At 34.9% G+C, this 24581-nt stretch overlaps 3 protein-coding genes and 1 pseudogene across 3 annotated transcripts; 1 reads left to right on the plus strand and 3 right to left on the minus strand.

Moving 5' to 3' along the window:
- Positions 1-789: 789 nt before the first annotated feature.
- LOC105176889 (putative glutathione S-transferase) lies at positions 790-3038 on the minus strand. Its single transcript, XM_011099831.3, has 2 exons — positions 2584-3038; positions 790-1527 (listed from the first exon to the last, which is right to left on the minus strand). The coding sequence occupies exons 1-2, from the start codon at positions 2902-2904 to the stop codon at positions 1171-1173; spliced, it is 678 nt and encodes a 225-aa protein (XP_011098133.1). The 5' UTR covers positions 2905-3038; the 3' UTR covers positions 790-1170.
- A 4523-nt stretch (positions 3039-7561) lies between these two features.
- Positions 7562-9586, minus strand: LOC105176888 (putative glutathione S-transferase). The gene is made up of 2 exons (XM_088876931.1): positions 9125-9586; positions 7562-8233 (listed from the first exon to the last, which is right to left on the minus strand). Exons 1-2 carry the CDS (start codon positions 9443-9445, stop codon positions 7880-7882), a joined length of 675 nt encoding a protein of 224 aa, XP_088733057.1. The 5' UTR covers positions 9446-9586; the 3' UTR covers positions 7562-7879.
- Positions 9587-17864: 8278 nt separating this feature from the next.
- On the plus strand, positions 17865-19360 carry LOC110013121 (scopoletin glucosyltransferase-like; annotated as a pseudogene).
- Positions 19361-19999: 639 nt separating this feature from the next.
- On the minus strand, positions 20000-23369 carry LOC105176887 (putative sugar phosphate/phosphate translocator At3g14410). Its single transcript, XM_011099829.3, has 7 exons — positions 22574-23369; positions 22054-22161; positions 21939-21973; positions 21457-21569; positions 21081-21342; positions 20700-20968; positions 20000-20310 (listed from the first exon to the last, which is right to left on the minus strand). Exons 1-7 carry the CDS (start codon positions 22673-22675, stop codon positions 20192-20194), a joined length of 1008 nt encoding a protein of 335 aa, XP_011098131.1. The 5' UTR covers positions 22676-23369; the 3' UTR covers positions 20000-20191.
- Positions 23370-24581: the final 1212 nt, after the last annotated feature.

A 24581-nucleotide genomic window follows, 5' to 3' on the forward strand; every position in this document is an offset into this window, starting at 1 on the left:
GTTGACGTATGTGACCCGACAAAGCAGAGTTCCTAAGTCCTTTGTATGAAGTTTTTTCTTGAAATTGAAAACAAACAAATAAGTTGAGCGGCAAAAAAGATGTTTATAAGAAACTTGAATAACCTTTGATCCTTGAGATCTTTGTTTTCTACCCATATGAAATTTACCTTTTCCTCTAGATTTGTTTCCTTCTGGAAGAAAAAAAAAATGTTGCATTACCCTTCTAGACTTGTGCAAATATTACAACCACTCAAACATTAAACTAAATAAAATCTAGCTAGAGCCTAGAAATAAATACAATTAAGCACATGTGTACAATATGTGAGCTTGACGGGGAAAAGAATTGTGGATTAGAAACTTTACTGTCTGAAAATAATCAGACCTATCATAATAATTTTGAGGAGAGTCAAAAGAACAAGTCAAGAAAGCATTAACTTGTATTATAGATTGCAATTCCCGAGTAAATACCATTTACCCCCCTATGTTAATCGAAAAGTGCAAAAAACTTCCCCCTTGTGATTTTAAAAAACTGGGGTTTTTTTGCATTTTTCATTAACAAAAGGGGTAAATTGCATTTAACCCTACAATTCCTTTATAGCAGGCAGAAGAATTCTTGACCGGCCAAGGATTCTATACTAGAATACAAAAATTTGTGCAAGAATCCTGGAACAAAATTTAAGAGAAGACTTATTACCCATCAATCTCATCTTCAATTGCCCGAACAGTCTCAAATTTCAAATATGTTACTCTTATTGAGAAGCACAAATATGTACAAGGTGGAAGTCAAAATTGACAAACAACATGATTCATTATGAGAACAGGTATTTGTTATATTTAATATAACAAAACCATAAGTACATCAGGATTATATATATAAGACAATAACCCAGAGTACATATTTAGTTATGAACTATCCACCGATTACATGTGAGAAATAAATATTGTAGAAATGTCAGGGAAACAATGGTAGACTCTTATGTTGTCTTGCTTATATTTGTGACTTGTTACATGCAATTGTGGGAAAAACTTCACGCAAACCAAAATTCCATGCATGCGTGTGCGTGTGTAGGAAAGGCTAACCGGCGGGCGGGAGCCAAGACACGTAGTAGCAGTAACACCAAGGCCATAAGGTCTCTCAAACATAGTACAAGTAGCATGACAGAATGCAAACTAACTCTTTTGCTGAGATTGAAGGTGCTGCTTCTTGAGGCCCATGACGAAGTCATATACCTTGTACGGATCAGGCAGAGACTTAGACACACTCTCCCTCTCCATGCACCTCTTCGCCCATGAAACCAGTTTCGGACACTCATCAGACATACTGAAGTTGCCGCACGTCTCCAGGGTATAAAACCGGCTTGAAAATGGTATGAGGCTCACATCAACCAACCCAAAGCTGTTTCCCCCAAAGAAAGGCTTCTCACCAAGCTCTGACTCCAACAGTTTGAAGCACTCTATAATATTTTTCTTTGCTGTTTCTTGGACTTCACCTGTGCTCGTCCAGACTAGTTTTGCAGTACTATATATCTGTGCACCATCCCATATATGAACATACAACTTAAACTTTTCCCTAAAAATATAGGGTTTTGTACAAGATAATTATTGATTGCATCTTATCTCTTTTCCCAAAGTATCAAATTTCCCCTCTAAGTATATAATGTTTGCATATACACCTTCTCATTTCATTTAAACATAGCGAAAAATACAAGCAACCTCCTTGTCATATTGCAAATGAATAAATTACCCCTCTACAAAGAAAATAGTAATTTATCTCCATATGTTTTTTAAAATGCACCAATTTACCTACTTAAATGATGTTCCAACCAACTAGTCTGATTGTTCACCGAGATACAATAAATAAATTGGAAAAAATGCAAGCAACCCCTTTTGTGAAATTATAAATGAGCAAATTACCTTTTATGATAAGAACATAGTAATTTACTTTCTTGTGTTTTAAAAAATTCAACAATTTAACTCTAATGTTTTTTAAATTCATCTTAAAAAGCACACGAAGATAACTTATACTATTTTTTATCAAAGGGAGATAATTTGCTCATTTATAATATCACATGTATAAATTGCATTAAACCCTAAATAAATTTCTAGCACTGTAAACTAAGCTTTAGTTTATCGTTAATTAATCACAAGAGGTTAGTTCATAATTTTCTGTCTAGTACCAATAATATGAAATTGTGAAACTCCGAATTCTAATATTGTCAAATCATTTTATTTATTTGAAAATTTTAATATCAACTCTAAACTTGCTAATCTGAAAAATAAATTGAAGCAACATAAATTTAAATTTAAGATTATTACAATTAGGATGTTGTACAAGATAAATTAGAAGTTATTTATAAAAATCAAAGCCAAAGCACCCTCAAAAGTGTGTGTGTGTGTTTTAAGTTTCAGAAGCAGGAGCAATGCTCCCAAAAACTCCAGAAAAAAATTTCAAAGAAAGAAAAATGGCTCAAACACTCCAAAGAGGAAATCACATATTTTTGTCCAACACAGAAATTTAAAGAAACGATTGTTAGAATTCCAAGCAAGAACCACAGAAGGAACAGAAGAGAATCGAAGGTGTACCTTTCTGTCAATGTAGTCAGCCCAAAACCTGGCGTTGGCTCTCTCATATGGATCGGAGGGCATCAGCGGAGTTGCTTTATCTCTCCAGACTTCATCGATGTACTGAAGGATGATGGTTGACTCACACACGGGCTTCCCGTTGTGGATGAGGACGGGTACTTGCTTGTGCACAGGGTTCATTTCTAGCAGCAGCTGGCTCTTGGTGCCGAGCAGATCCTCTTCTACGGACTTGAACTCCACCCCTTTCTCTCTTAGGGCTATTCTCACCCTCGTCGTAAAAGGGCTGCTCCAGAAGTCCAAAAGAATCAGTTCCTCTCCCATGGCTGTGAAGTTTTTGGCAGAGTCAGCTGTGGATGGTAGCTAGATGAAGATGGATCTGGTTCTTGTTTGGGTAGGCACTTTGAGGGAGGATATTGGTTGCTGCAATTTATAACTCCTCAGGCAAATGGCATAGTCATTCAGATTTTATATACTTATACAAATATTCTTTATCTTTTTTAAATTAGATCGATTTATGATTATTTATTATATTTTGATAATATTATATTATATTTAATAAGGGTGAGTAGTAATTTACTTTAATGTGATATTAAAAATAAATATTTTATCCTCTTATTAAAAAAATATAGCAATTTACATTCCTATATTTTTTTAAAATAAAAAAATTTACCTCTTTATACAAGGAGTTAAATTGCTTCATTTTAAAAATTATAAAGAGATGAATTGTTATATTTTAAAAAATACAGAAAAGTAAATCGTTATTTATTTTTTTCTTATTTAATAATATATTCTTGTTATTATGCAATATTTTAAATTCAGATAAGATCGATTTGATTGTGAATTGGATTTAAATCCGGTTCGAATATGAGTATAAGAATCGAGATAGTCAAACCGAATAAAATTGGTCAATCGGACTTATGGTGTCGGATGGTGAGTGGAGCTGGTGGCCTGGTGGGGGAGTTGCGGCGTCAAACGGTGCAAGTGGAGAAGGTAGTGAGCGGTGGGGGTGGGGGAGACTGAGAAGAAGGAAAAGGAGCTGATGGGAGTTGGGAAACTGAAGGAAATGGCAGGTGGAGTGGGGCCAAAAAGAAGGAAATGGGGGGGTTAGTGGGGGTGGAGAAAGGAAAGAGTATTGGTGGGATATTAGTTTGTTTATATTTATATATATTATATATATTAATTATTATTGCACCTGATTTTCGCAAACATATAAATATTATAATTGAGATGAAAAGAAAAAAATAATATAAAAAGACACATAATATAATAATGTGACAAAAAAGAAAGAAGTATGTGAGAAACAAGAAATGTGGGGTGAAGTAAGAAAGAAAACAAAATGATAATTGTGAGTTTACTAAAAATTTGAAAGGTTGTAAGAAAAAATAAATGTGGAGTATATGAGAGAAAAAATTAATTGTGATAAGATTTATTAAAATTATGAAAATTTGTGAGGAAAACAAATACGGATAACACGAGAGACACTATAGGTAAATATGCCTTTCGCTACCATTCAAGAATTGTAGTAAATGGGGGCGTGGGGAAGATTGACGTAGTAAAAAGTTATTTGCTACAAAAAAAATCATTTTGCTACAGCTTCAAATTCGTAGCAAAAAAAAGAAAAAAAATTCACCATCTTTTACTACGATTGTTAGGTCACAGGCATTACATGAATATTTGCTACGAGCATATAACATATATGCTATTCCATAAGACTATGAATTTGAAAAAAGAAGACACCACGCAGTAAGGGGACAAACACTTGAGAAAGCTTAGAGACATAAATAGATGGAGAAAACATGAGAACATAATGCACTGACCATACACAGATCAGATGAAGTTGTTAATTGGAAGGTTAGTAAGCAAGCATTAGCATAAACATGAGATAGTAGGGAAATGAAGACATTCTCTCTAAATGGGAAATACTAAGTGCAATGGACATGAAGGCTAACAATTATGCTAGGAATAGCATACCGTAAAATTAGGAAATCCCATCTTTAGCACAAGCCCAATGAAGATGGGGGGATTTATTAAAAAAATACTAAAAAAAAAAAATAGTAAAGTAGGATAAAATCAAAAATTTTAGAAAAATAAGTGGCACCGCGGTGCCACAATTTTTTATTTAAAAAAAACAAATTCTTTGTTAACCGCGGTGACATTGTTTTAAAAAAAAAATAAATTTAATGTATTACCGCGGTGACATTGTTTTTAAAAAAAAAAAAATTTCAATGTGTCACCGCGGTGACAATTTTTTTTTTTTTAAAAAAAAAATTATTTCATGACGAATTGCTGTCAACTTCTTGTTAAAATTTCGGCACCATTATGGCGAGTTGTCAACCATCAAATATACCGTTCGACTCCCCTTGATGAGACGAATATTTCCCCACAAACAATTTCAAGTTTTATCAATCGTAAATAATAAATTTTTAGCACGAACATCGCACTTTTCAACTGTCGATTCGCCGCCATCGGAGCGATCCACGATCACGAACCACCGCCACTGGACTCGCCTCGACCTAACGGTTCTAAAGAGACCAACCTAGTTCAATTTTATTAATTATTAATTATTAATTAATTATAAATAGTATTATTAATTAATTATAAATAGTATTATTAATTATTTAATTATTTATAAATAGTATTATCAATTAATAAATAGAATTTAATAAAATTATAACTATTTTAAAAATTGAACAAACAAATACTTGATGAAATTGCGCAAGATTGGTCTTGTTGGAATTGTCTGGACGACACGATTCGAACGGCTATGGTCTTAATCTGTGATTCGTCTTGACAGTGGAGAAATGGCAGCAAACAGGTTCAGCGCGAATTTTCGGCGGAAAAACTTCAAATGTTCATATCTTAACAAATATTTAATAAAATTAAACTAGGTTGGTCTCGTTAGAACCGTTAGGTGGAGGCGAGTCCAGTGGCGGTGGTTCGTGATCGTGGGTCGCTCCGGTGGCGGCGAATCGATAGCCGAAAGGTGCGGTGTTCGTGCTAAAAATTCATTATTTACGATTGATAAAACTTGAAATTGTTTGTGGGGAAATGTTCGTCTCATCAAGGGGAGTCGAACGGTATATTTGATGGTTGACAACTCGCCATAATGGTGCCGGAATTTTAACAAGAAATTGACAGCAATTCATCATGAAATAAATTTTTTTTTTAAAAAACAATGTCACCCCGATTGATAACCGCGGTGCCACTTACTTTTCTAAAACTTTTGATTTTACCCTACTTTACCAATTTTTTTTTTTTTTTTGGCATTTTTTCAATAAATTCCCCCTGAAGATGTACGCCCATATAAACCCATCATGAAAATACAGCCTTTCCTGCTTAGAATTTAGGCATGCTTGTAGTACAAAACCAGTTTTTTTATTATGCAGACATCAATAGCTCTCGCGGGTGATTGGAGGGTTGATTATTTTTTTATTAATAATAAATAAATAAATTTATTTAAATTCACTAATATTAATATTATTCTTCACAAGTACATCTTGATCTTTGTCTTGGTATTAATCAACCATATGCACCAAGATACAATATTTCACCATGGAGTCTAGTTCTACAACAACATCAAGTCGGTTCGGTGGTGATGATAATAAACCAATGCAAAATGTGGGCGAGGAAATAAGAAGACCTCGACGTGAACGTCACACACGCAATTCTGGAATGGGTGGACATTTTTTATATTTGAAATTGTATAGTTCATTGCATTTTTGATAATTGTACAAAAATATATACACTATTACATTTGTATACTTAATTGTAATTTTTTAAGTTAATACAATTTTAATATTATAATTTTTTTAACTTTAAAATATTATTAAAAATTAAATTTATATAATTAATTTATAAAAAAATTTAATTAAATGAAATTTAAAAATAAAAAATAACCGAATCGTGGTTTGATATGGTGTCGTGGTCGTGATTTCAAATCACGACTTCCGCCTTCTTTTAAGAAAAAAAATATTTTATTCCGAATCGTGTTTTGACTCATAATATTAATATCAGTGTTTTAAATCAATTATATTAATATAATTTATTTATTTATTATTAATAAAAAAATAATTAACCCGGTAATTGGATGTCCTTCAAGGGTTTAGGGTTGTGAACTTCTTAGAGATGAATTCATAAAAGTCACTGAATCACCCTCATTATCTTTGAATATCATGTTCCGCATTCTCTCATTTGGATTAAAGTTAACCAATTTTGATTCAAGAGGTTGCAAGACATTTCGATGAAACAAGGATACTCACTTGTCTACTTGGGTTTCCGTCGACAGATGCAGCGGCAAAGACAGCGGGAGCGGCGACAAAAACAGTGGTGGTGCATAGCTTTTTGCGGCGACGACTTGTGAAAAAGAGGGAGGTGGTGAACGATTGGATTCAAGGGGAAAACAAAAAGTGTTGAGAAATAAATATTAGAAAATTAATTTTAGGAATATTTTTCAAAATAATTAAAAAATATGAGGGAAGGAGCTATCATTTTGAAGCCAAACTCTTTGGCTACACTCATAAATATTTGTTTCCAAAACTATAAAATGACCTCGTTTTAGAGCATTTTTTTTTTAATTATCAACTATAACAACATAGTATCGCAACAAAAAATCAAAACGACGTCATTTTCATTGAAAGTCTTGCTACAGGATAAAATTCATAGTAAAAAGTAACTTTGCTACGGGTTCTTTGGCTTAGCAAAAATTGTTGATAGCAAAAAGCATAGTTTCTTGTAGTGAGTACGGATGGGTGGGTTGAATGGAAAAAATTATAATTATATAATAATTAAAAAAATATTAAAATTACTATTTATGGACAATTATATTTTGAAAGAATAAAATAATTGAAAGGGTAAAATGGGATGATAAAATTTTTTTATGATCGATGAGTTTTCTTTTATAATAGTATAGATACTAATCATTGTGGCACGTCGTTCCTACGTGCATATAATCAATAATTTTTTTATATATTTTAAAATATATTAAAAATGATATCATAAATAAAAATAAAATATAGTAAAATGTGTTCCAAAATTGACGGTTCGAAAATATATTCCTAAATGAATACAAGTTGGAACGAGCACCTATATAAACTAACCTAAAGACTTGTGTAAGAAACAACCATTCATACCTCAATATAGATAGTTGTTCATTAACAAGGCGCCAACTGATGCTTATTCCAGAACCACAGAGAAGAAGAACAAGCCAATAACATCATTCCGCTGCACCCAAATCTACCAAAGAACACCAAGGCCCGAGAATCTCAAACATAGTACAAATACCAAGATATAGTGCAAATCAACCCTTTTGCTGAGATTGAAGCTTATTCTTGAGGTACATAGCCAAGTCATATACCTTGTACTGATCAGGCATAGACTTAGACACACTCTCCCTCTCCATGCACCTCTTCGCCCACGAAACCAGTTTCGGGCACTCGTCAGCCAAACTGAAGTTGCCCAACTTCTCCAGGGTATAAAACCGGCTAGAAATGGGTATGAGACTCACATCAACAAACCCAAAGACGTTGCCCCCAAAGAAAGGCTTCTCACCAAGCTCTGACTCCAACAGTTTGAAGCACTCTATTATATCTTTCTTTGCTGTTTCTTGGACTTCACCTGTTCCCATCCACACTAATCTTGAAGTACTGTATATCTGTGCACCATTCCATATATGAACATACAACTTAAACTTTTTCTTGAAGGGTTTTGTATATAACATGTGTGGGAATTAGTCTAATTATTGATTGCATTTTGTCTCGTTTCCACAAGTATCAAAATTTCCCCTCTGTAAGTTTGCATATACCCTCATTTCATTTAAACATATAGTAGGATTTAAAATTCTTCACAGAATGTTCTATTTCTAGAAAAAAGAGTGAGAAGTATGAGTTTTTGCTGGGAAAAAAATACTTTAGTAAGAATTTCTTAATTAAAGACCATTTTGTACAGCGTGATAAAGGAGTACTATTTTTGCTTGACTATTGAACTTGTCATTACCAGTATAATTGTTTTTCTCTAAAATATAACATTTACGTTAATTAGTATAATATTTCAATATGTAATAATTTACAAGTAAATTAGTATCTATAAAATTATATCAATATTAAAATACTACTAAAAATTAATATTTAACTAAACAATGTTCCAACTACAGTATAAATTGTCCATAATAAACAAATTTGTAGGACTGTTTAAATAAATTTAAGCAACATAAATTTAAATTTAAGGTTATTATAATTAAGATAAAGTTGTCTAAAATAAATTAGAAATTATGTATGAAAAAATCACAGCAAAAGCACCGTCAAAATGCACCTAGCTTTTAGCTAAAAAATGACTTCTTTTTGTGGTTTGTTTTTTTCCCAGGTTTCAGAAGAAGAGCAATGCTCCGAAACACTCGACAAAAAAATTTTAAAAGAAAAAAAAAGTTGTCCCCAATAAAGAGGAAATCATAAATTTTTTCCCTATGTAGAAACTTAAATTATACAAATTCTTAATGGAAATAATTACAAGTAGCCACAGAAGGAACAGAAGAGAATCAAAGGCGTACCTTTCTGTCAATGTAGTCAGCCCAAAACCTGGCGTTGGCTCTCTCATAGGGATCGGAGGGCATCAGCGGAGCTGCTTCGTCTCTCCAAACTTCATCAATGTACTGAAGGATGATGGTTGACTCACACACGGGCTTCCCGTTGTGGATGAGGACGGGTACTTGCTTGTGTACTGGGTTCATTTCTAGCAGCAGTTGACTCTTGGTGCCGAGCAGATCCTCTTCTACGGACTTGAACTCGACCCCTTTCTCTCTTAGGGCTATTCTCACCCTCGTCGCAAAGGGGCTGCTCCAGAAGTCCAAAAGAATCAGTTCCTCATCCATTGCTGTGAAGTTTCTGGCAGAGTCAGCTGTGGGTGGTGGCTAGATGAAGATGGATCTGGACTGGTTCTTGTTTTGGGTGGGCACTTTGAGGGAGGACACTAGTCGCTGGAATTTATAACTCTCAGGCAAATAGCGGTGTGATTTGATCTAATTATACAAATATTTTTTATTTTTGTAAAATTATAATTACATCAGGTGAAATTGTAACTGCAATTTTTATGGACACCCTTTTAAGGAGAAAAAAACTTTGAAGTAAATTCTAACGACATAACTCCATCAAAAAAGTGTATTTGTAATTTTATAAAAAATAAAAAATATTGTATGATTAGACCTAATTATGTGGTTGATGGAATTTATCCTTAGGATCACTTTGGTCAAAAGTAATTTTTGTTACAATGAATTATTTTGGTCAAAAGTGAACATTATGGTAAATAATCACTAGGAAAAGATAGAAGATTAGTGATAAAAAATCAAGTGATAATTTTAATATTGTACTAATTATACATATTTAAAGACAAAAACTTTTACTTTGTCACTGTTGGAAATTTATCCAGTAGTAAACCCAATAAATAGAACCCTAATTATCTATTACAGAAAATTGAGGGTTAACAGAAACCCCTAACATTGCAAACTCAATTTATAGAAACACTAACAGATAAATTACAGAATATCAGATACAATATCAGAATCAGGGAAAAGAATAATGGCTTAGGGAGTCGGATCGGGAAGGGAGAGCCCGCGGCCACCAAAGCCGGCAACCCAAACACAGCGATTGCTCACACAACATGCCCACAAAGTCTCAGTCGCTCGTCCACCATAGACCACTGAAACCACTCAAGTTTTCCTTCTTTGCTATTGGTTTTTTCTCTTGTTCTCAGTTATTCTCTTGTTTTTTTCTCATCTTCTCTCTCTTTTTTCTATCCGAAAGTAGTGAATAAACAAAGAAAAACCATTGATGATAGCACAAGAAACCAAGAAAGAGGGAAGAAGACGAGGAGGGTGAATAAATTTGATCGAGAGAAAAAATTAAGAAGAGAAAGGGTTTCAACCAACTTAAAATGGGAATCGGATCAGGTAATGGTTGGATCGAGTCGGTGGGTCGGGTCAAACCTTCTAGGTGGTGAGTTGGAGTTGTGGGCTTGGGCCTACTGAATTTGGTCCTGGACCAATTTCCTAACATATTCCCCCTTGGACCAAGACCCAAAAGGAAATCTAGTCCAATGAATGAATCCGACAAACATCATCGCCAAAATGTACCTGTAAAATAGAGATGTTAGCAACCAATGCATGTTGATATAAACAAGAGTAAAATATCAACGGATAATATTTGCACATAGCAGATAATATTTGCACACAACAATTAACACTAAGTCATTTTTGCACCAAGCAGATAACCAAAAGAAATAGCAATGCTATAAACTCAGTGTCATCGAGGCAAAGTCATGAATACCCAACAGCCACTAAGGCTAAGTCACAAAGACCATCAACCACCAAGGCTAAGTCACAAAAACTACTAGCCACCATGGCAAAGTCACAAAGAAGAACAGGTACAAAGGCTATCAACACAAAGCCACAACATCTACAAAGAAACATCTTTGATGCACTAAGCATTAATATTGCACACAATAGGTCACAAAGCATAATGCACATAGCGAACATTTGCACAAAGCCAGAAAAATAGTTTTTCAAAAATTACCAAATTTTCAAGATTAATCACTTAGCAATTTTTCAGATTTTTAGAGACTAACCACACATGTATTTTTTTGCACAAAGTGAACTTCGAAAAGAAAAATAATAATAATTTCATAGAAAACGAAGTTTCAACCTTTAAAAAATTATTTGCACAAAGCAGAACCTATACTTCAAGAATAATCCACTTAGCAAAATTAGAAAGATTGAACAATAATGCACCAACCAATTTTACTGAACAACTTCTCATAAAATGAGAGCACTTGAAGATAGGATAAAAAAATACTAATGAGTTCAGCAAATAACATTACTTTAACGCCAATAGTAATGATACTAAGCAATTTTTCACAAAGAATAGTAAATAATACTCTCGGTTAAATCCACAAAGCAAGAAGATAAATTTTACCAAAAAACTTTGAAATGCATTCTTCAGTTCAACTACTACCCCCAAGTCACTCAGAAATACAACAATAATATCATAAATTGCACACAACAAGATTTACAGATTTTAGATTAAGCACCAATCACAGAAATCGCTCAAATACCACTGTTGAGAATTTATTCCCACAGTGAGACCAATAAATAGAATCCTAAATTATCTATTACAGAAAATTGAGGGTTACAAAAACCTCCTAATATTACAAGCTCAATTTACAGAAATACTAACAGATAAATTACAGAATATCAAATACAATATTGGAATCAGAAAAGAGAATGATGGTTCAGAGAGCCAAATCAAGAAAGGAGAGCCCACAACCACCAAGGATGACAATCCAAACACACTAGTTGCTCACACCAACATGCCACAAAGGCTCAATTGCTCATCCACCATAGACCACCGAAACCAGTCAGGTTTCTCCTTATTTGTTACTGGGTTTTCTCTCTTGTTGTCAGTTATTCTCTTATTTCTCTCTCTCTCTCTCTCTCTCTCTCTCTTTTCTTCCTAAAGGTAGTGAATAAATAGAGAGAAACCATTGATAATGGCGCAAGAAATCGAGAAAGAGGGAAGAAGACAATGAGGTAAATAAACGAAAAAAATAATCCGCCTCCCTCTCTTCCCTCTATCGTCTACTCACTTTCCTCTACCTCTCTCTGTCGCCTTGTTCTTCTCGCTTCAGTTTTCCGATGACTTTGGAACCATGTCCCTACTCCTCTTTATCTCAACATCCTTAATGATTCGGCCCCTTAAAAGGGGCTGTCTTGGCCCCTTGGCCAGATAGAACAGCTGAATCATTTACACTGTCTTCTCCCTTCATCTTCTATTTGATAAAGTTCTTTGTGAACTAAAAAGCTTTTGTGGTGGGTCTTGGTGACTCTGAATATTGTGTTGGTGGTTGGCCCTCTGTGAGCAACTGTGAGTTTTAGGAGTGCCGGACTTTTGTGGCCGTTAGCTCCCTTCACTCTGAATCTGGCTCTCTGAGCCTTATACGGATTATTTCCCTTTATATATATTGTTGTAAAATTACTGTGTGTAATTTTGTATTGTTTGCTTGTAATTTATATTCTGTATCATTGATCTGTAATAGTAAGTTAGAGCTCATCACTTTGGGATAAAACTCAACACATCTAAATATTTTTTTCATTGGATATGCAATTAGTCATGAGAATATGTCCAAGTTATATGTCAAACTTATTTCACAATTTCCAAAAAAAGGATTACAAAGCATATTATATTAATTATAATCACTACAAATTTTTTTCTTATCTAACACTATTTTCACAATACATTAACAATCAACATTTCTCCTTTTATCACATTTAATCGCATACCAAAATGAAATCACAGCTCAAAATTAAAATTATCTCACCGAATTTGTCTCACTAAAATTAAATGAAAAGTGACGAAACCACATACGTATATGCAAAGAAACTCAAGTCCAATTTGCGGACCTACATGCGAGGGGTACAAACTGGTCAACTTCATCTCCTAATATTTATAGTAAAAAAGAAAAAGATTACTAGAATATTTCTTCCTGCTGTCGGATTTTGGAACCCCTTGTCTCCACTTACGTGAGCAAGTGCGTCACAAACTTCACTACTTATGAGAACAAATTGGGAGCTCGTGATCAATAATATAAATAAATATATTGGAAAAATTACATTTTTCTCTTTTGAAGTTTAGTATAATTGTACATAAAAATATGATTTGAAAAATTATATTTAACATACCTTATATTTTCTTTCGCCTAACAAATAAGTCCATCCATTAGTCGAAATTCAAAAAATTTATTGATATTAACAAAAAATCGAAAAAAAATTATATTACCCTCCCGATTAACTTATTACTAATTTATTGTAAGTCAGATAAATTTTTTTATGACCAAATTAACCTCATACGTTTTCACGCGTTAATGCATGTGATAAGGTATATTTTCATCGTTATAAGAGTAGTTTAGTAAAAAAAAAAATTATTTAATTTGCAATAAATTAGTAATAAGTCAACTAAGGGTAAATATCAAATTTTATTTAGTTTTTTTTCTAATATCAATAAATTTAGTGAATTTTGACTGACCGATGGACTTATTTGTTAGACAAAGCAAACCTCAAAAGTATTAGATGCAATTTCTCAAACCATAAAAATCTAGATGTAATTACGCAAAACCTCAAGAGAAAAGAGTGTAATTATCTGATAGGAATGAAATATTGTGTTAGGACCAAGTAGGAGATCCACTAGCCCACTAGTATTATTATGTATATGTTATGTTATAGATATATAAGTGAATAAAGATATCGTTAAGTTGTTAGAATATATTATCATTAGTAATTAAGATGGAGCCAAGTGGCACAAGATCCTCTTCTTTGTACTAGCATATTTGCACTATATATAGTGGAAATGAAAAAATGAAATGGCAAAGAACAAATTCAAAGAAAATCTTCATCTTCTTCCTCAATTTTTGGAGCTCCATCCCTACTCGAATCGGGATAATCTCTTTTTATAATTTTTGATCGTATCGTTATCCCAATAAATATTTATACTACTCTAAATAATTAATGTGGGGGTGTTCTTGTGGGAGTGCGTGCAGGTGTGAGGCGACGGGTTTATTCATTTATTTTGAAAAAAATATAATTTTAGTCCTGTAATTTGTGGGGATGGCATTTTTGATCCTACACGAATTGATTTTCGTAATTTAGTCATGTAACTTTAAAAATTTGGCAATTTTCATCCTTTTCCGGCCAATTTGGCCAGAAAATTACATGTGACTTGCACATGACCTAATTAAATTGTAATTTTAGTCCTGTAACTTAGGAGATATTAACATTTTTAGTCCTATAACTTGGGAGAGTAGGCATTTCGTATCTTGCGTGAATTTTTTTTTTTACAGGCAATTTCCTGTCAAATTGGCTAGGAAAGGACTAAAATTGCCAAATTATGAAGTTATAGGATTAAATAGTGAAAATCAATTTGTATAGGACTAGAAATACCACCCCTCCTAAGTTATTGGACTAAATTTACAATTTTCCTATTTGTTTTTGGATCATAGCTTTTGTGTCTTTGCTGTGAGGTTATTTTGTTTTTGAGTAAAAAGCGATGTATATCACTAAATTAAATAAGCAGTCAACCAACAGAGAGGGCACCTAAGCAAATTTAAGAAAAGGGCATCCAAACACAGTAATCCTAGAAAGCACCTAAGAATCAAACATTTAACCCCACCTCCTCCCCCTCACTTAAACTGCAAAACAAAGCCAATGAAAATACCATATCCACACCAAAACAGCACAAATTCACTTCTCTACTATACCCTCATTCTGTTTTGCAAATTCTGATAAGTCTCAAGCTGTATCTCAGCATCCCTCCAAACACTCATAGGGTCTAGCTTTTTATCCTCCATCAATTTTTTGTACCTATTCTGCCATATTGTCCAGCACAAAATACAGAATCGACATTTATCCACCTCACTCACCGCTTGTGCAATCTGATAGACCTTCATTCCATGTCCAGATTACACGGCAGGGGAAACAAGCCAAGGCTCAAACCTGTCTCGCAAAAGAACATTCCAGGAATGTATATGTTTTTCAGATTCCATTTGCATACCACAAGTTTCACACTCCGTATTGATACATGGCTCTCATCTTCCTAAGTTCACTAGCGTAGGCAGCGTACTCATACACAATCGCCACATGAGCAACCTAACTCGTGGGGAGATTTTGGTACCCCAAATCATTCACCATAGCGTACCCCGTTGGATTGGCGAATGAGGATCCGGGGTCGAAGATGAAGCTAATCCCCTCTCTGGCATGAGCATCACATGTGTATATGCGCTGTGCACTATGAAGAACCCCTTCCTATGAAAGGACTCTATTGTGTCCCCATCCCGTTGACCCAAACACACCCTTCGCCCAACAAAGGTCTTGCTTGCAACAGACTTCTCCATGTCAACAAGGGCCTTCGGCCCAGCGTGGCATCCCAAAACGATCCCTAGCTAAAATAGCGTGCCTTTAGTACCCTACTCAACAGAGCATCCGGTCGAGTCAATATCCGCCACCCTGCTTCGCTAGTAATGCAATGTTAAACTCTTTCAGATTCCTATAGCCCAAGCCTCCCTGCGAGATAGGTCGACACAACTTCTTTCACACGATCCAGTGAATTCTCTTCTCTCCCCGCGAATGCCACCAAAAGTCAGCAGTAGTAGATTCTAACTGGCGGACAAAATATTCTAGCAACTTAAAGTAAAACATGGCATACGTAGGTAGAGACTGCCAAACCGACTTAATAAGCACTCTATTTCCTGCCTACGATAATAACTTGGAATTCCATCCATTCACCCGATCCCGTAGTCGGTCTCAGATACCCCAAAATAGCGCCCCTCTGGATCTCCCACTCACGCTGACAACCCCAAGTAACGATCATGACAAGGAACCAGTCGTACTCCCGAAATGGCCGTTAGTTGTGACTTTCAAGAGCTTGCACTCAACCCCCTACCACCATACTAGACTTCTGAAAATTAATCACCTGACCGAATGCTTTCTCATATCTACTCAGAACATCACGAACCTCTTCCGACTGGATCTCAATCGCCTCACAAAATACCAGTGTATCATCAACAAACAGGATGTGACACCCGGGATGCTCCCTCGGCCACCGCTACGCCCGTTACCCGTCCTTGGATCTCTGCCTCTTGCATCAAATGTGATAGTGCCTCTGCACAAAAAATGAACAAATATGGAGATAACGAATCACCCTAACGGATGCCTCTCTTTGGTAGTAAGAATTCGAATGGTTCACCATTCAACATAAACGAATGTGAGATAACGTAACAAGCATCATAATAAGGTTAACAAAGCCATGATTAAAGCCTAATCTAAAAAGCACACCTCTGAAAAAAGCTCATTCCATCCAATCATATGCCTTGCTCATATCCAATTTAACGGCCGCATAGCTGTGAGTTTTTTTGTTGACAGGTTGGTTTTATGGTGAGTTTGTTCTAGTTAATTTTCGTTCTAACGGGAGTTTGTCTAAAGGTACTATGTGTTGATGTAGGGTTCTAATTAGATTGGTTTTCTAGGAGGCAGAGAGTTCAAGTGTGCTCAGCTTTTGAGGCCGTCGTGGCTGAATATTTTTGTTTTTAGGTATAATTACACTCTTCTCTTGTGACGTTTGATATAATTATATATGTAAACTCTTTATAATTTAAAAAATTACATGTAGCACATTTAAGGTTTGCTTCCTTCTATCAAACAAATCCCTCCATTTATATTAAAAAATTATACTTACCTCCAATTGATTTATTACTAATTTATTATAAGTTAAATAAATCTTTTTATTACACGTTATATGGCATAGCAATTTGTAATTTTATAAGTCGTTTTTATAATAAAAAAGTATAATTAAATCAAAATATTCTGTTGAAGTAGGAACATATATGATATACTATAACATTAACGTGCAACACCGTAATAATGAAATGAAAGATCTTTCGTCATTCATGGGATCTTCCTCTCTAAAAATTAAAAATATAATTAAATTAATATAACGTGTGGGTGTAACACCAATATATAATATCTATAAAAAGTTCTGTCACCACTCATAATTCAACAAGAAGCAGCAAATCTGAACTTCTTTCATTTCAAGCTCTTAATTACTTCCAAGAAACTCCAATTCCCTTTCAGCAGTATCTATACATTAAGTTTAATGTAATTTATCTTTTTATAATATTGTAAAGGTTAATTATATTTTGACATTCGAATTAGGACCGTTTTTATACTTTGATATTTAAATTTTTTTTTTATGTCAACTTGTCATATTAACTTTACAAAATTTTACACTTTACCATTTATAACTGTTTTTCAATCAAGTTTTTTTTGTCAAAAAAAATCACATGCAATGCATATGTAATATTTAAGGGTTATGTAATGTTATATTTTTCACATATGCACAGCATGTGACATTTTTCGAAAAAAAAACCATCATATATGTCTAAGTGCAAATTTCGTGTAGTTGACACAAGAAAAATTTAGATGTCAAAGTACAAAAACGGGCATAATTCGAATGGGAAAATGTAATTTACTCTTATAAATGAGTAAACTATCTTCTATTAAGAAAAAATTAGCAAATTTATCGTCCTGTTTTTATAAAATAAAGCAATTTATCTCCCTATTAAATGAAGTAAATTGCTCTATTTTAAAAAATACAAAGAGATAAATTATTTGTATTTAAAAAAATACAAAAAGATAAATTACTATTTCTTTCATAAAAAATTAATTTAATAGGATTACAATATCACGCAGAGTTGCTTGCAATTTTTCCTATATACAAATCCAATCGACTCTTATCTCAGCATTCATCCATGTACACATACCTTTAACAACATAATCAAGAAATAGTCCTGAACTCCCACAACTTCTTTACATCCATCAGATTCCATTGATGGGTCGCCAGCTACACATTGCCCTTCCCCCATGGTAGCTCCTGGCCACAGGATCCAAATGTTAGACATGGGCATGTCCTCAAGATGCCTGAAAACAACCATCATCGGCAAGCCAGCGTTCGCCGGCCCCATAAAGGGAGCCCGAGAATCGGGCCATGATATTGGATTGAGCATCATCATCTTCCCCCCAAAGGATCTTCGTTGCCCAACAATCTCGTGAGCTTCGATCGGATGATAACACCCGATTTGCTACCGAAGTTTTTCAAGGCCCTGGCTTTGCTCTAAGAACCTGCTTAGGAACTCCTCCAAGAACCGAGTCCCGGCTGCCTTATCTCCGATATGTTCTTACCCTGGACTGCTGACTCTGCAGCCAAATTCGGCATTCCCAGATTGGTTTTCGACGGGACGAACTGCTTCCCGCAATGTGGTTTGGAGCAAATGTATCTCTACCTAACCTACAAGAACGTTTCATTGATTCTGAGCCCTTTGTCCTACCGAATCTTTCCGACGAGTTTACATTTACGAAAGCACAAGTGCCTCAGTTTTTACTGGAGGACAATAATGAGTTTGCCAAGTTGCGGGAGCAAAGGAGGGAGTGAGAGGGGAGAAGCTATGGAGTTGTTTTCAACGGCTTCTACGAGCTGAATCCGCGTATGCTGATCACCACAAGGAGGTTTTGAGGAGAAGGACATGGCGTATAGGCCCCTATTGTTGTGCAACGACGCCAGAGCAAAAGAGAAAGCCATTGGAGGGAACGGATCATCCGTCAACGAACAGGAATGCTTGGCCTGGCTGGATACGTATTCGGTTGTTTACGTGTGTTTTGGGAGCGTTATGAGCTTTACAGCCACGCAGTTGCATGAAATGGCAGTTGGGCTTGAGACCTCGGGCCTAGATTTCATTTGGGTCTCAAGGAAAGGGAAGAACCAAGCAGAAAACAAAGGATTGGATGCCTTGAGAATACGAGAATAGAATTAAGGGTAGAGGCCGATCATAAGGGGATGGGCTCCCAGGTGATGGTTCTTGATCATCCAGCAAAGAAGGAATATGTGCTGGCGTGCCAACAGTCACATGGCCCCTTTCTGCAGAGCAGTTTTACAACGAGAAGTTGGTGACGGAGGTTTTAAGAATTAGACTGGCAAACGAAGGCGTGCCAAGTGATGCCATGACTAAGGCGGTGGATCGGGCTATGGCGGGGGAAAGAAGCATTCGGAATGAGAAACCGTGCTGAGTACTATAAGGAAATGGCAAGAAAGGGTGTTGAAGAAGGGGGATCATCTTACAATAGTTTGAATGCTTTTGTAGATGAATTGAGCATCTATTCTAGTCTAGTCCTCCGAAGAAACAAGACATAAACTGAGGATCGTTGTTATTGTGTGTGTTGGTATTTCGTTATTGCTCTGGTAATAGAAATGCAGTCATACATGGTTCGAAATGTAAAATTTTTCAGTTCTCAAAACAGTGGTGTTTGGTGTTGTTGACCTGTTATTTTGTGTTATTCTTGGCAGTATATGTCAACTGTGCAATCTGGATATCTATGTACATGCCATAATCTTTGCATGCACAACGTGCGTATAATAAATAAAATAAAAAATGCAATAAAATTGAAATTAAAATCCAATTCAATTCAAATTATTCCAGCAGTTAAGACATAGGAAAGTAGTTGTGATGTTGGAAATATTTTTTGTGGGGTTTGGACTGCTGCATCAGTGACACCATTTACATTATACATCCAATGCCAATAAATGAAGGGATAATTACTTTTGCACCTCTCACCTATTACTCTTTTACACAAATCACTCCTATTTTTTCAAAACTTACAGAATCACCTCTGATAGCCTTTAAAACCTCAAAATACCCCTGTTGACTAGGTCAAACTTTAAAAGCTGTCCAGGTTAATTTCTATAATTTTTTTGAAAAGGCAGGGGTGGTAAATGTAATCGTTCCTATTTTTTATTTTTACCGAAGTCAGCATTTTCTGTCCAAAATGCTAAGAGCAGGAGATCAACGTGTGTAAATATTGCATTTTGGAAGGAGGTCTGGCTTGAGTTTCAAAGAAGAACAGCAAGGAACACTTAACGACTGCCACTAAAACCAATTTGAAACCATCTGACGGATCAAGAATTGATTACAAAGACACATTATATTCACAAACCTGAGTTATCGAGAGAGTATATATGTTTCCTTTGTTTCACTGATTTGAGGTTGAAGTTGAAACAAGTGGAATTGACTGAGCAGGTTCGTCCGAGCTAACACGAGAAGCTTCCTTCTTCAACTTGTGGTTATTGTACGCAGCTACCCCTGCAATTGCTGCAATTACATGCAAGCGCTTTTCGTTAACTTCTTCTGTAGTATTCTGATTTGACAGAATAAGTTAAACCTATGTTTAGAAGAAGAAAACAAAACTTTACACCACATTTCAGCTGAGTTAAATGCAACAAACTCCCATGTGAAAACATTAACAGGCAAAAAGCAAAAGGGCAGAGCGACCCCTGAACTTTTAACAGAAAGGGAAACACGATCCTCTAATGCAGAGGGAAGTGAGCTTTTCAAAAGTTTTCACGGGCTGCATTGCCCCCTTTTCCTTTTTAACTTAGAGTTGTTTCCCACCTGTTAGTGTTGTCACAAAGGTAAAGTAAAATGCAAGTAACCATTTTTCAGCCACATTGATTTAAGTTTACAGGCAAAATAATACTTACCGATGGCATAACCAAGGAGATTGATAAGTGTCAGTTTTGTATCTGCGAAAAGGAGTGCTGATAGTAGGACTACAACCCAATCCTTGACAACACCGGCCACACGAATCGTCAAAGCACTTGTATGTGAAATGACAAGAAAAACTGAGAGATTGAGGGCAAACGTACAAAGAGAATTAAGCATCAGAATGAGAGGTTTGAAGCTCCATGTCCCCTGTGCATCCATCTTCGGCCTCTCCAGGAAGATCCATGGGATTAAGAGGCAAAGAGCACTGCATAATGAACCAAATTTTATTCCAAACTTAAAGATACCAAATTTTATTCGAGAATCACAGGATATAAGCTCAGGACATAAGCTAATATTTTAGAAGATAGAAGGCTTGCCTGCAGGGGCTAACGTAATACATAACAGAGATAGGATTTAGTTTGAGTCCCTTCCGTTTCACAAAAATCTCCATAAATATTAGCCGCAAAGCTTCTCCAACTACACCTCCCATTTGGTAAACGACACCTATCCAGCTTATACTTATTTCCCCATAGGATGCTACCAGTACCCCAAAACTGATAACCGACATTATTAGAAGCATCCTGCAACTCATCACTTCAAGTCCAGCTAATACACCAAGAATGAAAACAGCAACTGGCACTGCAGATGTCACCGAGAGTGAACATCAGTAATGCTAGTACTATGTCGGATAAAACTAAGTTACGTACTGATAATAAGTGCTATTACACCACTAAAAACAATGTTCATACGTACTGATTGCTTTCAACATTTGAGCAAAGGCAACAGATATGTAGAGGTAAGCGGTGTTCCCTAGCCATAGAGTCATAGCAAACATTGCACCAATTGGGACAACAGAAGACATGTATCTGTACATCCAGAGCTCATCTTTTCAATTATATTAATATTGCAAGTATCATAATATCATATTAAAACAAAAACTGTCAGGTCAAATTTATATCAAACATCTGGGCATGATTTTGATGAAAACTACAAATGCCATCACAACCTCCTCTTTGTTTCTTTTTCTTTGGCGTACAGTGGTATTAAGTTATGAACCAGCTGATGCTGAAACATTTTCCGTATTGTCTTTTGGTTTTCTTTCTTTTTATTTTTTAGGATCCACAAAAACCATGCAAAAAGTCTATGCACACTAGATAATAGATGTAACCTCTTGGCAGATTAAATCATCCCAGGAAAACAAATTTAGCACACGCATCAAACGTAAGTATACTCACATATCCGGTGTCATTCCTTCCTCAACTTTCATGATCTGGAAAAGGGTACAGTCCAATACAATATTAATAAAATACAAACTATCCAAATCATGAAACTTCAACTCGGAACCATTACCTTGAGAACTTTGGTAAGCATAAAACATAAAACAGAAGAGAAGACCATGTGAAGCAGTGTCAGTCCAAGAGGATATGGGAAGTTAATTTCCTTCGACGATAAAACCCACTGCATTCAATGAAATTGGCAGATAGCATGAACACTCATTTTATCAAATGAGCAGCATAAGTAGGAAAGAATTGGTACTAAGAAAACACTGACTACTACATAGTACCATCCCACAAACATTAAGCATAGGCAAGTACTGACTAGTTACATATCCAAACAAACAAGAATCACTGACTACTTGATTACGGAAAAACCAAGGTGAAGTATCCTTATAATCGAGCTAATTAGAGCAAAGACGAATTTTTTTTTGGCAAAACTAAATATTATTCACTTTTCCCTCATTTGCCTCACGTTAAGCCGATAACACCGCATTTTAAAGCTTTAAACGGATCAGTGAAGCTGAATAAAATCCACTATCGTACGCATACATACACATGAAAGATGGACAAGAAATGGACAACGATGATGGAACCTTGTTGAAGAAGATCTGGCCGCTGGAGAGGGCGATATAGAGGAGAATGTAGGCGTATGTTGCGAACTCCTGTCTCAGCCACTTCCTATTGGGATCCGCCATTGCTGCAACTCAAAGAAGGAAACCCAGCTGCCCAATATAGTCAAACAGGCAGAAGGTGAAGAAAAATTCGGAAGGCTAGGGTTCTACTCCTGGAATACCGGGGGCTGTCTTTAACTACGCTTCACTTGAACGGGGTATTTGAAAAACCCAACAAAGATAGCATGTAAATCCAGTTTGCTGGAGCGGGCCCGACTCACGACGAGCAGCTGAAGAAACTGCGTTGCGAAAAATTCATTTGTAGTCACCCAACTCTGATCCGCTTCTTCCTAAAACACCTTCTATAAGCATATAACTAAACCCTAATTAATTAATTCGTTTAATCTTAATTCTTTTCAAGAAAACCAAGTCATTATCCCTTAAAATCTCGTAAAGAATCCCATCAAAGAATCTCCCGGCCATTCATCTCCCATAGAACGTTCTCCGTTTCTGAAATCCAGTCTTCCGCCACTCTTTCCTCTAACAACTTCATTCCGACAATATATGTTTTTCCACCGGAAGGAAGAAAATCAATACAGAAACACTCTCTCTTCAATCTTCTTGATTGTAATTCCACCGAGTTCTCAGGTTTTCTTCTTTGAGATTCGCTGACTCTTCTATGATTCAAATTCCAGTATAGTGATATATCACACTGTTCCACTCAAATTCCAACTTCCAGGATTGAGGCTTAAGACTTCTTTCCGTCAGTTCATTACATTTTTTTCAAAATATTTATTCGATACGGTGGCACGCAATATTTAAATAATTTTTAATAATATTTCTATTTTATTAAAATTTATAATTTATTCTTTTATATTAAAATTTAATATTATTTTATAACTTCACATATAAAATTCTCTAATAATTTTTTTAATGTATTAGTTATTAATACATATTTTATTTAGATTAAATTAAAAATAACACTTAATTTATACAATACATTTTACGTTGATAATGATGACTGTATATACATCAGAAGAAATACTAATATACTTTTTCATTTCAATTAACAATAAATTTAAATAAAATAAGAGTAAACCAATTTTTGAGCACATGTATTTGCAGATAATTAATTTTCTAAAAGAAAACTTGACTGAATAGTTAATTTAACATGAATTGAAAAGTATTTTAATATTAAAATAATTTGGTATAGTGGTATCAAAAGTACCATTTTGAGTCAGTAAACCATCTTCGTTTTATAATAGTATAAATAAGATGTTATATAATGTGTGGGAAAAATTTAAATATATGAATGAATGAAATTTATTAACAAAAAGTTGAATATTTAATTTTTCTTAGAAAAGTAAAAACTTTTTACGTTATTTTTAAAATTATAATAAACTCCTTCAAATTTTATATCAATTTAAAATTTTCAGTTAACATTTTATAAATTCTATATCTTATTTTATTTAAATATCTTAATACTTTATTTTTAAAATGAAATATTTAATATTTAATAATTTTGAAAAAATATTATAAAATGTACGAACTTCTAAAAAATCTTTTACGTCGTAGTTGGAATAATGGGTTAAAAATCCTTAGTGAAAAATCTTTTGAATATTTTTTAGATAATTTTAAAGTTAAAGGATTTCGGATATTTTAATTATAAATTTGAATTATTTTTGTTGAACATTAGACTACATTCAGATTGATGAATTTAGAGCTGGCTCCATTCGAGCTCAAAATTGAGCCGACCCACAAAGTTCTCGATTCGTCTGCCACCTCTACTTGGGGAAGGCGGTTGGCGCCGTCTACTCTTGACAATCGCCGACCAAATGGCGTGCAACACGTAGCTGGCAAATTCCTATGATCTAATTGGCCCAACAGTTGAGGATTGTTGAGTTCAACTTTTGCATCTTTCTGCCTGTAGAGTTGCATACTGTATATTGTGTACAAGCCGTATTTTCTTGTATCCTTGCTTAGTGAATAA

This window comes from Sesamum indicum, linkage group LG13, assembly GCF_026168435.1.
Source record: "Sesamum indicum cultivar Baizhima isolate 11 linkage group LG13, ASM2616843v1, whole genome shotgun sequence".
NCBI classification, from domain to species: Eukaryota; Viridiplantae; Streptophyta; class Magnoliopsida; order Lamiales; family Pedaliaceae; genus Sesamum; species Sesamum indicum.

What these genes read in the sequence shown, in the direction of transcription:
- LOC105176889 (XM_011099831.3), bottom strand. Translation starts at nt 2,904, where the DNA reads ATGGGAGAGGAACTGATTCTTTTGGACTTCTGGAGCAGCCCTTTTACG. An exon ending in CTGACTACATTGACAGAAAG is followed by an intron (nt 1,528 to 2,583) that starts GTACACCTTCGA and finishes GATGGTGCACAG; the next exon opens with ATATATAGTACTGCAAAACT.
- LOC105176888 (XM_088876931.1), bottom strand. Translation starts at nt 9,445, where the DNA reads ATGGATGAGGAACTGATTCTTTTGGACTTCTGGAGCAGCCCCTTTGCG. An exon ending in CTGACTACATTGACAGAAAG is followed by an intron (nt 8,234 to 9,124) that starts GTACGCCTTTGA and finishes AATGGTGCACAG; the next exon opens with ATATACAGTACTTCAAGATT.
- LOC105176887 (XM_011099829.3), bottom strand. Translation starts at nt 22,675, where the DNA reads ATGGCGGATCCCAATAGGAAGTGGCTGAGACAGGAGTTCGCAACATAC. An exon ending in TATTACGTTAGCCCCTGCAG is followed by an intron (nt 20,969 to 21,080) that starts GCAAGCCTTCTA and finishes TTCATTATGCAG; the next exon opens with TGCTCTTTGCCTCTTAATCC. An exon ending in TCTCCTTGGTTATGCCATCG is followed by an intron (nt 20,311 to 20,699) that starts GTAAGTATTATT and finishes ATGTAATTGCAG; the next exon opens with CAATTGCAGGGGTAGCTGCG.